This window comes from Equus quagga, chromosome 19, assembly GCF_021613505.1.
Source record: "Equus quagga isolate Etosha38 chromosome 19, UCLA_HA_Equagga_1.0, whole genome shotgun sequence".
NCBI lineage: Eukaryota > Metazoa > Chordata > Mammalia > Perissodactyla > Equidae > Equus > Equus quagga.
The window spans coordinates 20,839,469-20,854,338 of record NC_060285.1 but is presented as its reverse complement, the minus strand read 5'-3'; the positions used below and the strand labels follow the sequence as shown (position 1 = coordinate 20,854,338).

The 14,870-nt window shown below is 35.0% G+C and overlaps 1 protein-coding gene across 2 annotated transcripts in view; it reads left to right on the top strand.

Moving 5' to 3' along the window:
- Positions 1-14,870, top strand: part of UTP20 (UTP20 small subunit processome component) — a 90,824-nt gene that overhangs the window by 51,973 nt on the left and 23,981 nt on the right. Inside the window, exons 30-41 of one of the 2 annotated variants that reach the window (XM_046646074.1) lie at positions 665-882; positions 1,406-1,550; positions 3,005-3,092; positions 3,989-4,132; positions 4,330-4,380; positions 4,488-4,640; positions 5,843-5,998; positions 6,609-6,749; positions 7,192-7,329; positions 10,800-10,939; positions 11,197-11,279; positions 13,603-13,892. In XM_046646074.1, coding sequence (XP_046502030.1) covers positions 665-882; positions 1,406-1,550; positions 3,005-3,092; positions 3,989-4,132; positions 4,330-4,380; positions 4,488-4,640; positions 5,843-5,998; positions 6,609-6,749; positions 7,192-7,329; positions 10,800-10,939; positions 11,197-11,279; positions 13,603-13,892 — 1,747 coding nt within the window. Of the gene's footprint in view, positions 1-664; positions 883-1,405; positions 1,551-3,004; positions 3,093-3,988; positions 4,133-4,329; positions 4,381-4,487; positions 4,641-5,842; positions 5,999-6,608; positions 6,750-7,191; positions 7,330-10,799; positions 10,940-11,196; positions 11,280-13,575; positions 13,893-14,870 lie in introns of both variants that reach the window. The other variant, XM_046646073.1, reaches the window with a different exon arrangement.

The window sequence follows — 14,870 nt, the reverse complement described above, 5'->3', positions numbered from 1 at the left end:
TAAAGCCAAACTATCTGAATTTTTTCAGTTTGACCTTCCTACTAACTGTTAGGATTGCGTCTCTGACTGTAAAATACCTGCTGGTTTGCCCTTGGCTGGAAAGCCTTTGTGCTCTCTACCCTTGTCCATGTGTTTCCCCTGGGGGGGTGCTCAGGGGCCCTCAGGGGCGTGCTCATATCATTTGTGTGAGGCTTTCTTACTGGGGATGGGTTCATTTACCTCCCCTGAGAGATGATCCCAATCTCTGAACGTTGCATATCCTGATACAGCAAATGTTTCTTTGGTCTGTACTCTTAATTCCCATGTTGTAGTACATTGGTTTTTATGTGAGTGTGTAAACATTCACATTCTAGAAGGCTTATACATGAAAAACAGCCTGTCTTCAATACATTTCTTTTAGAAAGGGCTTAGTCTTTGGAGTTAGACTGTTTCAAATCTCAGCTCTATCACTTATTAGCTCAATAGCTGTTTGTAAGGTGCCTAGAATTATTATCCATCAAATTTTAGATTTTAAAGTAATTTCCCTTCTGAGTAATCTTATTAATGTTCATACACATATACATATATATTTGTTAAACTCAGTATAAAAATTCATCTGGAACATGTTTTTAGAAATAAACATATTGAGAAATGTGATGACTATTTCAATGTTTTTTTCTTGCAGATATTTCCCTTTCCTGGCTAAACAGAAACCTGGGCACCCAGAATGTGATATCCTGACCAATGTTTTTGCAATTCTCTCAGCAAAGAATCTGTCTGAAGCCACAGCCAGTGTTGTGATGGATATAGCCGATGACCTTCTTAACCTTCCAGATTTTGAGCCCACAGAAACAGTTTTGAGCTTGCCAGTAACTGGATGTGTGTACACAGAAAGTACAGATGGTATGTATGCTATACAAAGCAAATGATGCTTAGACTTCTGAGGTGGCATTTGTTCCCTCAGAAAGGAAAAAGAAAGTAGAATTTGACTCATAGTAACTTATGCAATTAAAAGAATTTCTTTTCTCTAGGAATTAATACCAATTTATATAAACTGAATTTTCTCTGCAGTGGTAGAAATTCAGATTATTTACTCTCCAGAAAGTTCAGCCATCCTCCGGGAAATTATCAAATGGTTCCCACTGTCGTGTCTTCTGAATTCTTCCTACCATATTATCCTAACAGTTCTTTTACTGTTAACAAAAATGGTTTAAATAAAACCTCAGGGCTCTGGTATATAAATTTTTAATTTAGCTAATGATGTAGCTGTTTTGACTAAGAAGAAAGTTATTTAATCTTTAGAGTTGAAATTTAATTTTCATGGTAATTGAGTGCTTTCCTTGTCTGTCATTATAAAGATATTGTACAATTATCCTTTAAGAGAGTAGTTAATTAAAATCAAAACATTTATCCCTATTTATTTCAGAGTCTATCACGACAGGAGGACGATTAATTCTACCTCATGTACCTGCAATTCTCCAGTATCTGAGCAAAACCACAATAAGTGCAGAAAAGGTGAAAAAGAAAAAGAATAGGGCACAAGTCAGTAAGGAACTTGGCATTCTTTCAAAGTAAGTGATATCTTGGTCCTTCAAAGCTAACAATACCATCGTGGTTTTGATGTTCTTTTTTAAATTATATCTAGGTTTTCTGTTGTTTTAAAATGGTAACGGGTTTTCAGTATTTGAAACGCCCTCCCTTTTTAAGTTAATGTAGAATTGTTTCTCTGCTGGAGTATTCATTAGAAACCTATGGCCTCTGCCTTCATTTAATTATTAAAGAGAATGGACTTTGCAAACTTCTAAAGTAAACTGATAGATTTGCTTGTTTATGAGCCTTTGCATATTTTGTTCAGTTAAAACTTTGAATTACGTGAGATTACATAGTGCAGATTTTTTTTAGTTTAAGTGATAAAAATAATTAACTTAAAAGAACAGGTTGTTTTTGTTTGTTTTTAAGAGTCAAGAAAATCTTGCAAGGGTTTTTAAAGATTCTCTTTGGCAGTAGACCTAGCAGTATGTAATTGTGATTTCTATAATGTGCAAGGTTGGTAAACCTTAGCAAAAAAATGATTGTCTGGGGCTGGTCTGGTGGCATAGTGGATAAGTTCATACTCTCTGCTTCGGTGGGCCAGGGTTTGCAGGTTTGGATCCTGGGCATGGACCTATACACCACTCATCAAGCCATGGTGTGGAGGCATCCCACATACAAAATAGAGGAAGATTGGCAGAGGTGTTAGCTCAGGGACAATCTTCCTCAAGCAAGAAGAGGAAGAGTGGCAATGGCTGTTAGCTCGGGGCCACTCTTCCTCACCAAAAAAAACATTCTATGTGAAACTCTAAATTGTTACAGGACTTAGTTGTTGAAAGCTTATTTTTTCTGTTACTTTCAGGAACAACAACAAAAAGTGACATATTAGAATCTTCCAGGAACTTTTAAAAAATATTTTATATATACTATTGTATTTCTAAGTTGTGCAGAATGAGAAACCACACTAAATACACTCGTTAAATTTTATCACAGGCTGTGTGGTAATGAAAAGATGATGAGAGATTAGGCACCAGAAAGACCAGGGTTTGAAAGACCTACCACTTCCTAGCTGTGTGACATCAACTTCTCTGAGTCTCAATTTTCTCTGAGCAAAATGGGGCTATTTATTCCTCCATTGTAGGGCTATTGTGGGAGTTAAATTGAAATAGTGTACATAAAGTCTTTACCCTTAAAAATGTTATTTCTGCAAAATAATAAATTACTAATTGCTAGATTATAGCATTGGAGTTGACTATAACCCAGCTACACATCAGATGTTACAAAAGAAATAGAATAGTAGCCATGAGCCTAAAGCTGGAGAGAAATAAGAGTGAGCACTGCTAAATAACTGAGTTAAACTTTTTATACACGCACACATACTTAAAAGCCACCTTTGTCCTTTGTCACTGATGTTTTTCTACAAAAGTTTAACTTCTTAGAGGAATACTCTTAACTTGTATATCTTCCTTACATATCAGTTTTTTTCCTCCTCTAGGATCAGCAAGTTTATGAAAGACAAAGATCAAAGTTCTCTACTCATTACACTTCTCCTTCCTTTCCTGCACCGTGGCAATATTGCTCAGGTATAAATTCAAAGGACATTTACTTTGTCTTTGAAGTGGCACTTTATTAGTAGGTTTATTTGTGAACAATAATTTTCTTGGTTAGATTCTGTGAGGTATTTGTCCCAAAGTATTTGAGTAAAGATTTTATGTAGAAATATAAAACTGAAAATGAAGGAGACGAATTGGGACAGAAATAGGGATGGGGGCAGGCAAGAAGGGGGAGACGTCATCATCTACCAAAACAGTAAAAATCTGTCCTCTAACAATAAAAATAGTAGCCCCTTTGTTTTTGTTTGTTTGGCTTCTAATCCATTTCAGGATTTTTTTTTTTCCTGATTGACTTTAATCAATAACAAATCTGGAACCCAAGAAGTGCATTGTATAATCTTAAATATGGATCATAGTGGCAAAACTGAATGAAAAGTCAGACTATTTAAATATTCAGACACAGCTAAGAGCTTCTGATATGATTTCCAAACCATAGCTCAGTCTTGATTAAAAGTGTCTTCCCATGGCTCACACTTATTGATAAGGCCTTAGGAGGTGTACTGAACATCTCTTACCACATTGTAATTCAGTTTAGAAGACCACAGATCTGCAGACAACCAGAAGTGTGTATTTTTCTTCAGCAAGCTCATTTTTCTTGGCTGTTTTTTGGCTAGAAAATAGAAAAAATTATGTTTCAAAGCTATGCGTATTTTCTATTAGAATTAAAAGAAAAAACTGTTAATGGACGTTATTGTGGGTTTTATGTTAAGTTAAAATGCTAAGAACTTTTAAAAGACTATGGAAATAACTTTTCCAATCACTACTTCTTGATCATAACTATTTGTCTAATGTACTGTAATATATTAAAGCCAAGTTGATCAGTTTTATAAATTACTGAAATGTGATTTCTCTTAATTTTTCTTAAGGATACAGAGGTTGATATTCTGGTGACAGTACAAAACCTGTTAAAACACTGTCTAGAGCCTACAAACTTCCTCAGACCTCTAGCAAAACTCTTCTCTGTTGTTAAGAACAAGTTGTCAAGACAATTGCTTTGTACAGTGTTCCAGGTCTGTAATGCTCATTTTTACCCCAAATCACCCCTTTTGTAAAAAGACAACTATGATATGTAAAGCATATTAGCAGCTTTCTTGGTGTCAGTGTGGTGTTTCTATATAAATTTGATTACGGGCAGGGAGCTGAAGGGAGGAGGGCAGGAAAGTTAAGGCTTTATTCACTAATAATATACTGTTTTCATTCCTTTTAGACTCTTTCCGATTTTGAGAGTGGACTAAAGTATATTACTGATGTTGTCAAGGTAAGAAGGAAAATCTTATTTCTCTTTTGCTTCAAAAATATTATCGTTTTTGTTTATTTAAGATTTGCATACCCTCATTTACGTGGTGTCATTGGCGTTTCTTGTAGCTTAACGCCTTTGATCAAAGACATCTTGATGATATCAACTTTGACGTTCGCTTCTCGACGTTCCAGACCGTCACCTCTTACGTTAAAGAGATGCCAACCGTGGATGTTAACTACCTAATTCCAGTTATGCATAATTGTTTCTATAATCTGGAGGTAGGTTTTTATAAGCAAAAATTTAGGAATTTTTTTGTTGTTGTTTTGATAATACAGCTCTATGACCTGATTTCTTAATTTGAGTTTTGAGGAGAACAAGGGTTTTTAGTATAAAATTTCTTTTAGTTGCACAGTATTTTGTTTGGCAAAGACCATATTTTAGTCTCATGATTTGAAAGACAAATATCTTGAATAAAATAATATATGTGGAAGTACTCTGAATAGTCAAAAAGCTGTGTATTAGAAAGGGAAATCCATAGAGATAGAAAGTAAATTAGTGGTTACCAAGGGCTACGGAGGGAGGGACAAATGAGGAGTGACTTCTCATTGGCATAGGCTTTCTTTTGGGGGTGATGAAAATCTTCTGAATTTAGCATGATGATCACACACCCTTATGAATATACCAAAACCATTGAACTGTACACTTTCAAAGGGTGAATTTTATGGTACATCAATTATATCTCAGTTTTTCAGTTATGTAACTATATTATTTGACAGTTTGCTCTCTTTTATTGATAGAGTGGAAATAAAAGGGGTTTGGACTGTATTAAGTAATATGTTACTGAACTGAATTAAAACCCAAAAATGGGGAAAATGAAACCCTTGATTAACAGTTAACCGTGTAGTGGCATCAATAATCTCTGTGGCATTTTATGGTTAGTCATCTGACATTAAGGATTATGTAACATATGGAAAAGTAATCTCCCTGTTGGGGGCTCTTTCTTCATATACCACGTCAAACTGTAACGCAGGGAACTGAGTCTCTGCCTGGTTGGCTGAGTTGGGAATACTTTCTCTACACTCAATACCTATATTCCTCAAACCAGGAGCTATAGTGCAAGTGACCAGAATTATACCAGCCGACTCTGTCATTTTCAGTGATCACCTGGTATTGAATACTGAAAACTGGCTTTGGGGAACCTTTTATTCTCTTTGCTTTGAGAAGCAAAACTAATGAAAAGTCTATTTCACAGTATTTACTGAAGTTGAGTGGCTCTTCTCAGTAAGCGTGATTTTTCCAAGTCATTTGCTACATTCCTCACAAGCCTACATTTGGTTCTTCCTTAGGAAGTTCTCGTGGGACATTTCTTAGAGGTTTTTAGACAGAGCGGTGGTACATTTTGTAAACTCTTTCATTGGGAAATAATATTCCATATTATAGTTATTACACAGAATAATTTGGGTTTTTTCCCTGTTCGCAGTTAGGAGACATGTCTTTGAGTGATAACGCCAGCATGTGCTTGATGAGTATCATCAAAAAGCTGGCTGCCTTGAACGTCACAGAGAAAGACTACAGAGAAGTCATTCATCGTTCACTCCTGGAGAAACTGAGGAAAGGATTGAAGAGCCAGACAGAGGTATGGGGATTTGCAGTTGTAACTTTTTCTTTTAAGTACTGCTATCTGTGGTTTTGGGTTTTGTTTTTGTTTTTCCTTAACATCTGCTTCTGTTGTGTAGAAAAACAGTAAGGTTTAGTACATTTAATTAAAATGCTTGATTGTGTAAATATTCACCAAACTTTTAACAGGCAAGTCAGAGTGGAAAGAAGAGCAGTCACTTCTGATTTTATTTAGCTTATTTGTTTTTACAGTGGGAATGTTCTGCTTTGCTTTTTTTTTTTTGTCTGAGGAAGATTCTCCCTGAGCTGGTGTCTGTTGCCAGTCTTCCTCTTTTCGCTTGAGAAGGATTCGCCTGAGCTAACATCTGTGCCAGTCTTTCTCTATTTTGTATGTAGGTCACTGCCATAGTATGGCTGCTGCCAAGTGGTGTGGGTCTGCACCTGTGAAGTGAACCCAGGCCACAAAAGCAGAGCGTACCTAACTTAACCATCAGGCCAAGGCTGTCCCCAGGGGAATGTTTTGCTTTTAAACAAATTTCAGTGTCTTTTTTTGTGTTTCTTCATATTACCTAGGAAGCACATTCTTTTTAAAATAAAAACAAAATTTTTTCTCAACTTGGTGTTTGCAGAGTATTCAACAGGATTATACCACACTGCTTTCCTGTTTAATTCAGACCTTCCCAGATCAACCAGAATTTAAAGACTTGGTACAGCTTACTGATTGCCACGATCCAGAAATGGACTTCTTTGAGAATATGAAGCACATTCAGGTAGAAGACAATTCTGCTATTTTTTTCTTACCTATAAACAAACATTTCAAACAGTTCTGTCTTATTTAAAAAGATATATTTTAATTTTCCAAGAAGTTTTGAGTTTCTCATTTCTTGATCTTCGTGATCTAGGAGTCAAATTTGCATAAGAGATGATCATTTCCTGGAGTCTGATTTCCTTTGTGGTATCCCAAAGCACAATAATACTGTCACTTTTCTCTGCCATTTGCTAGGAAGTTTAAATGCTTTCGGATCTATTGTTAAACAAATGCTATGGATTATGTCTCTGGAAGCAAATCAAGGCACAGGTGTTTGCTCATGTAACACATGGACTGTATTTCACTCCTTTAATCTTTTCATAGAAAAGGAACTTGATACTAAAGTGGAGCTAGTTGTAGGAGAGATTCTTCTGTAACTAATTCATATTTTATATAACTCATAGATCCACAGGAGAGCAAGAGCCTTGAAGAAACTGGCAAAACAACTAATGGAAGGCAAAATCATGCTATCTTCTAAATCTCTTCAGAACTACATCATGCCTTATGCCATGACTCCAATTTTTGATGAGAAAATGCTCAAGGTAGGGCATTAGATCTAAAAACCAGTAAACCTCTGCCCATACCATGACACACTTTTGCAAAATGCAGCTGGGGTTGATAGCATCCATGTTGATGATGTCACCATAATTAGAGGCTTAGAAAACTTCTAAAGCCCTTAGAATTGTGCCTGTCACATAGTAAATGCTCTATAAATGGTGGCTGTTACTCATATTTTCACTATTATTAGTTCACAAAGGCCAACCACAAATATTTTCGCTTTTTAGAAATGATCACATTACCAAGATGGCATACTTTTATTTTTGTATCATAGGACTTAATTCTGGTAAACTCTGCTAATCAGCAGAGTCATCATTTTCCCAAATGCCTCATAAGAAATGAAATACATAGCTGCCTTTTCTTTAGCACCATACCAGTTACAGGCACTATTCTAAGTACTTTGAGTAATCTTACTTCATCCTCACCACAGCTCAACCCTGTGGGACAGGGACTGTTATCACTATTTTACAGGAGAATAAACTGAGAATAAGTGAGGTTATGTAACGTTCTCAAAAACACGCAGTCTGAACTGGTATTTGAACTTGGGGCTCTCTTCACCATTATACTATACAGTGCCTAGAACAGTGCCTGGCACATGGTAAGGACTTGGTAAATATTTACTGATTAAATAGACTAATGAAAGATGGTACCCAGAAATTCAAGTCTAATTGAGGTAATGTCAAGATTTGTGAGTTGAATTTATAAACTGTGTTGATTATATGGTCTTGTGCAAGGATAGGTTTCCTCTGTTGTTTCAGGATATTCAAAAATTTTTAAATAATTACCTAAATAAGTAAAAGAATACTCCCTGAATTCCAGTTTAAAGAGCCTGTAAGCACTACCAACTCAGAATTTAATGGCAGTAAAATGGGGAAGAGGTATGGATGGAAAAAATAAATTATACTTAACTTTGGTTGGTGTTTGTATGGTATATCTTTTGATAGTCTTTTATTTTTTTAACATATTTGTGACTTTAAATTGTTTTTTTGTGGGTAGCATATAGCTGGGTCTTGCTTTTTTATCCAGTCTGACAGTCTTTGCCTTTTCATTGGTTTTAGACCATTTACATTCAATATGATTATTAATATAGTTGGGTCTAAAGCAGTCTTGTTATTTATTTTCTGTTTGTCTCATTTTTTTCTCTTTCTTCTATTGGATTAATTGGATATTTTTTAATGATTTTATTTTATGTCTGTTGGCTTGTTAGTTATCATTGTGCTGTTCTTTTCCAAAGGTTTTGCCTCTACATTAGTTTTAAACCACACAATACATTGTTGTTATTTTTGCTCTAAACTATCAATTGTCTTTTAAAGAGATCTTTAAAAATAAGGGAAAGATCTTTATATTTGCTTACATATTATAATTTCCAGGGGTCTTCATTCTTTGTGTAGATCCAGATATTCATCCCATGTCATTTTCCTCCTGACAGGAAGACTTCCTTTAAATTTTTTATAGTGCAGGTCTACTGGTGATGAATTCTTTCAGCTTCTGTTTGTCTTTTCTCATCTTTGTTTTTGAAAGATACTGTCTTTGAGTATAGAATTCTAGTTTAACAGGCTTTTTTCTTTTAGTACTTTAAAATATTGCTCTACTGTCTGTTGGCTTATATAATTTCCAATAAGAAATCATTATCATTCTTATTTACATTTGTTCCTCTGAGTGTAATATGTCTTTCTTTGTTTTTCTGCCTACCTTAAAAATTTTCCAGATGGAAAGAAAACCACGTCCTTTTATATCACTGGTTTTAAGCCATTTGATTATGAAGTGCCTTAATGTAGTTTCCTTCGTGTTTCTTGTGCGTGGAGTTCATTCTGGTTCTTGGATCTGTAGATTTGTAATTTTCGTCAAATGTGGAGACTTTTGGCCATTATTTCTTCAAAGATATTTTTGGGTCCCCTTCTTGCCTTTGGAGACTCAAGTGTATATTAGGCCTCTCAAAGTTGTCCCATAACTCACTGAAGCCCTTTTTCTTTTCTCTTTTTTTTTTTATGAGTTATTTTTTTTCTGAGTTTCATTTTGTTTTATTTTTCTGTTATGTCTTCAAGTTCACTTAATCTTTTCTTCTGCAATTTCTGATCTGCTGTTAATCTCATCAAGTGTATGTTCCCTCTCAGAATTGTCTTTTCTATCTCTGGAAGTTCAGTTTGGGCCTTTTTTGTGTCTTACATGTCTCCTTAACATGCACATTCTTTCCTCTCCCTTCTTGATCATATAGAATATAGTTATATCAATTGTCTCGGTGTCTTTGTCTACTAAATCTATCGTCCATGTCATTTCTGGATCTGTTTCTGCTGGTTGATTTTTCTTCTCCTTAGAGATATTTTTCTGCTTCTTTGTATGCCTGGTAATTATTTACTAGATGCCAGACATTGTGATTTTTTACCTTGTTGGGTGCTAAGTATATTTGTATTTAAGTATTCCTGAGAATTGTTCTGGAGTGCGGTTAGTTTACTTGTGAGTAGTCTGGTCCTTTTGAGGCTTGCTTTTAAGCTTTGTTAGGCAGGAACAGCCTTTAGTCTAGAGCTAATTTGGCCCTACAACTGAGCCTCTATCTTTCTGAGTACCTGAACACCAAATGCCTCATGTGATATGAGGTTTTTCACTCTGGCTGATAGGAACATGAACTCTTCTTATCCCTGTGTCATCTTTGATGATTGTTTCACCTGTTGCTTTTTGGTGGTTCTTTTCCCATCTTTTTCTTACTCACGTATACTGATCAGGATGCAGCTGAAGACTCAAGGGGTTCTTTCTCAGGCAGCTTTCCTCTCTGAGGTGCTCTCTTTTCTCTGGTACTCTGCCCTGTGGACTCTCTCCACCATAGCTACAGCTCTGCCTCCTTAACTCAGGGACACCACAGGGCCCTTATTGGGATTCCGCTCCTGTGCGATGACCTGACATTTCTCTCCACATAGTGAACTGGGGTAGTTATAAGGCACATGTCATTTGTTTCCTCTCTCGCGGAGCACTGTCCTGTACTATTTGATGTCCAAAATCAAAAACTGTTGTTTCATATATTTTTGTCTATGTTTCTAGTTTAAGGTTAGAGGGTAAATCCAATCCCTCCCAATTCTCCATCATGGTCTGAAAGAGAAGTCTCCATGACAGTGTACTCTGAATGCTGAGCAGTGCAATCTGTAGCTAACTTTGGTGTTTATCAGCTTTTACACATTGAATTTATTTCATTCACAGTCTATAGGTTTGAACCCCTCAGGGATGTTTGAGTAGAAAACAGTCCAAAATGTGTTAATATCCTTTAATTAAAGGAAGATGTCTTTCCTTTAATTGCCAACAAGTTTGCCTAGAGCCAGGGGAAAAAATAAAGTATAGTTTGGGCCTTCTTTCCTTTCAATAATTGCTGATCATCTACTATCCAAGTTTTTTAATGTACTGAGTTAGCTCTATATTTTATTAGCAAATATTTGTTTTATATTAATGCTCTTGATTTGTTTTACAGCATGAAAATATAACTGTTGCTGCCACAGAGGTTATTGGAGCTATTTGTAAACATCTCTCTTGGTCAGCATATATATATTACTTGAAACATTTCATTCATGTCTTACAGACAGGACAGATCAATCAAAAGCTAGGTGTCAGGTATGGTCAAGCTTCTTATTTTTTGTTTTTTTTTAAATGTAAATTTTGGATTATTTCCTGAAATAGTCTTTCTGTAATCTCAATTTACTTTTACCTTGTGTTAATGAGATTATGCTAATATTTGTTAAAGTCAAAAATACTTAAAACTGGTAAAAATAATTTTAATGTTTATAAGTCTTTAAATTTGCTCTCCTATTTTAATAGTCAAATGATATTATTAATCAAATGAACATTTCTGTGTACTTTTTTTTTAATAGTTTGCTCGTCATAGTGTTAGAAGCATTCCACTTTGACCACAAAACTCTTGAAGAACAAATGAGAAAAATTCAGAATGAAGAAAGTAAGTTTTTAAAACTTTCTTAAGCTAAATTTCCATCTCATTCTTGGATAATTTATAATCATGAATTAAAGAAGGAAAAATTCAACTTATTCCCTCTTTCTGCTCTTAGAGTAGTGACCAATGGATGAGTCAAGAGGCAGTTAAAATGAATGGTTTCAGTGTTCCTATAGAAACTTATTTAGCAATAGAAAAGACCAGTCTAAATTGTATAGATGAAAATTATTCACATAGAAATCCAATTTTATCACCTTCATGTGTGGAAAGAGCATTACGTAAGGAAAGTATGAGAAATGAATTACAAATTAGAGCAACAATTAATGAAATTTAAAGTATACACAATAGAAAGAATCATCAAAGCTAAAAGTAGATATTTGAAATTATTAGAAATTGGCAAACCTCTGACAAGATTGATCAATGAAAACAGAAAGCATAATAAACAAAATTACAAATATTGAAAGGTCACAATTAAGTGAAAAAGATAAAATAATATGACCTTTGTACTTGTAAATTTGAATACTGGGGTGAAATGTACAAATTCTTGGAAAAATAAAATACCAAAACTGATTTTGAAAGATAGAAAATCTAAATGGATCTCTAACCATTAAAGAAAATGAAGTTTAAAATTTTCCCCTGATGACAATGCCAGGCGCAGACTGTTTTATAGGCAAGTTCTATAAACATTCAAGGAATGGATAATTTCAACCTTATACCAGCTATGTCAGATGATAGAAAAAGAGGAAGCCCCCAGTAACTCATGAAGTTGGTATAAATGGTTAATGGAATTTAACATTAGCATATGAAAAACATGCAGATAGACACACGGTAAACAGTTGATTAAATTCAATATCCATTCATGATAAAAACAATTATAAAACAAGGAATAGAGAGAAATTTCTTTAACCTGTTAAAAGATATGAACATGATGTAGTCTATACAGAAGTCAAAATATAATGATGTACATCTGAAATTTATATGTTATAAACCAGTGTTACCTCATTAAAAAAAAAAAGAAAAGAAAAACCTAAAACAACATCATACTCAAATGGTAAAGAATTAAAAGCCTTTGCTTTAAAACCAGAATAAGTCTACTACTACTTATATTAAACGTCAAACTAGAGGTTCTGGCCAGCACAGAAAAATAAGGAAAAGAATGAACACTTAAATGGGTCAAAGTATTTATCCTGATTGTTTTGACTAAAGACATTGAAATATTCTGGCCCTCAGTTTGCACTATTCCAATGTTCCTTCCTACTTGAAATTTTCTAATTCTTCAATTCATGGTAAAATCACTCTCCAGCCACACTTAATGAATAGAAAAGACTTGTTAGAATTTGTAGGAACCATTTGTATTTTAAACAATTAATGTACTAAAGCCCCTTAACAGTTTATCTTCAGTCAGTTGAATCTACATTTTGCAATTTTGCATAAACAGAAACATTAAAAAATTAAAATGCCTAATTTGCTTAACTGTCTCTTTTCTTCTTAGATATGAATGAAGTTTGAAACATTTATTGATCGCCTACTGTGAGCTGGGCTTTTGTAGACAGTATCTCATTTGTCCTCATAAGAACCTTACTTATTAGTTACTCCATATTTTTATGAGAAATTGAGATTCAGAGATGTGAATAAAGTAACTTTCCCAAAGCTACACAGCCCATAAACGAAATAAACCCTAATAGCTACCATTTTTTGAAAGTCAACAAAGTGTCAAACACATATTTTATGTGCATTATAGACTGTCTCTTTTAATCCTCACAATAGCCTTGCAAAGTAGGTGCCTTCTCCACTTTGCTGGTGAAGAAGCCAAAGCCCACTAGGCTTAAGCTAATTGACGGTGGTCACATGGCTTGTTAGCAGAGCTGAGTCTAGACTTGCCGAATACTGTACTGCCTAATTTTCTTTAATAAGCTGAATTCTATAATAATGGACATTTCTGCATGAGAACTGTTGGCTGCCATTATGGTTTTCATGCTCATGAATATAGGTTTTTGCTTTTGGAAACCTCTAACCACAGTACTTTGGAAGCTTTCTTTTTGATTAAGACCCTCCTGCCTCCCAATGTTCCCAAAGTACCCTGTCCTTGCTATTCTGCACTCTTAAAATTGCCGGTTTACCTATCTCTATCCCTCATTAGACTCTAAATCGTGAGAAAGCAAAAGATCATTACCCTTTCTTTACTGCTGTTTCTTTAGCACTTATCTTGCCTGCCCATAGTTGGTGATTAGATTTTTTTTTATTGGATGTTGGTAGAAAAGAGTACTTAACACAACTGTGTTGTTTGCTTATTTGATTTAAGGTGACTTTTGTTGTTTGCTAAACACAGACACAATAGAAGTGATTGAGTTGCCAAAGCAGGAAGCCATGGAAGTAGAGCATGCGGATGAGGAAGAGAAGGAAAATAGATGTAAGAGTTTGTCAGACAATGATGAAGAACTGGGAAACCCTGATCCAGCGGATTGTGAAGGGACATCAGTTAAGGAAGCCGAGTGTATCGCGAAGTTCATCTCCTTCCTTCCTCGGAATAAGGAAGAATTGGAGAAAACAATTAAAAATATCCAAGGCACCATAACTGGGGACATCCTACCCAGGCTACATAAATGCCTGGCATCTACGGTAATCATTGTATCTGGGGCCCAGCAGGACTTTGTGAATGCGTGTGTTTGTGGGGCCAAGTCAGACTGAGGCTCCTAACTGTTATCAGTTAACTTCAGCTTCTGGGTTTCCTTTTATCTCAGCATTTCACAGTTCACCTCCCTTCTCTTATCTTGTCTTCAAGTTCCTGTCCTGCTACAGCTTGGGCAATAATGTTCCTTCTTCATTGTGATTTTGATATGGTAGATATAGTATACTTTTCTATCTCCAAAGTAGACATTAAGATGACTCTCATTTCCCAAAAAAGGTTATTAAAAAATAGAGTATGTTTCCCTTTTCTACTTCTTGGCAACTTCTCTACTAGTCAAAAATACATCTTTCCCTTTGTTAATAGGGGTAACGTTTAGGAGTTCATTCTCATGAAGCCAGAGCCTTCCCTAATATTTAGCATAAAACGTAAGTCAGCAAACTGGGTCCCATGGGCTAAATTTAGCCTGCAGCCTATTTTTGTAAATAAAGGTTTATTGGAGCAGTTACGCTGATTCATTTACATTATCAAATTGTGCTTTTACGTTATAACAGCAAAGTTGAGTAGCTTCAACAGAGGCCATGGAGCCAAAAATACTTACTATCTGGCCCTTTATGGAAAAAGTTTGCCAAGCCCTGATGTAAATATTGACTTGGTCATTTTGTATATTTGTAAATAAACCTTTTTGAGGCACTGTGTTTCTTATGTACCAACAATGTCACTCAAACACTTGGAAGTCCCTTTTGACACAAATTTTATGTGATTTTTGTATATCTCAAGCAGTCATAACCCACATCAGTGAAAACCTGGCTTTATTTTTTCTCTGGTTGCTCCTTTGAAAACATTCTTAGTCATGTTATTTTTATAATTTTAGAGGGTTGTTCTCAAATTGCATAATTTAGTTTGTTTTTGAAGACTAAACTTAGAAATGGACATAAGATATGTTAAAATAGTTTATCTTTCAAATGTAA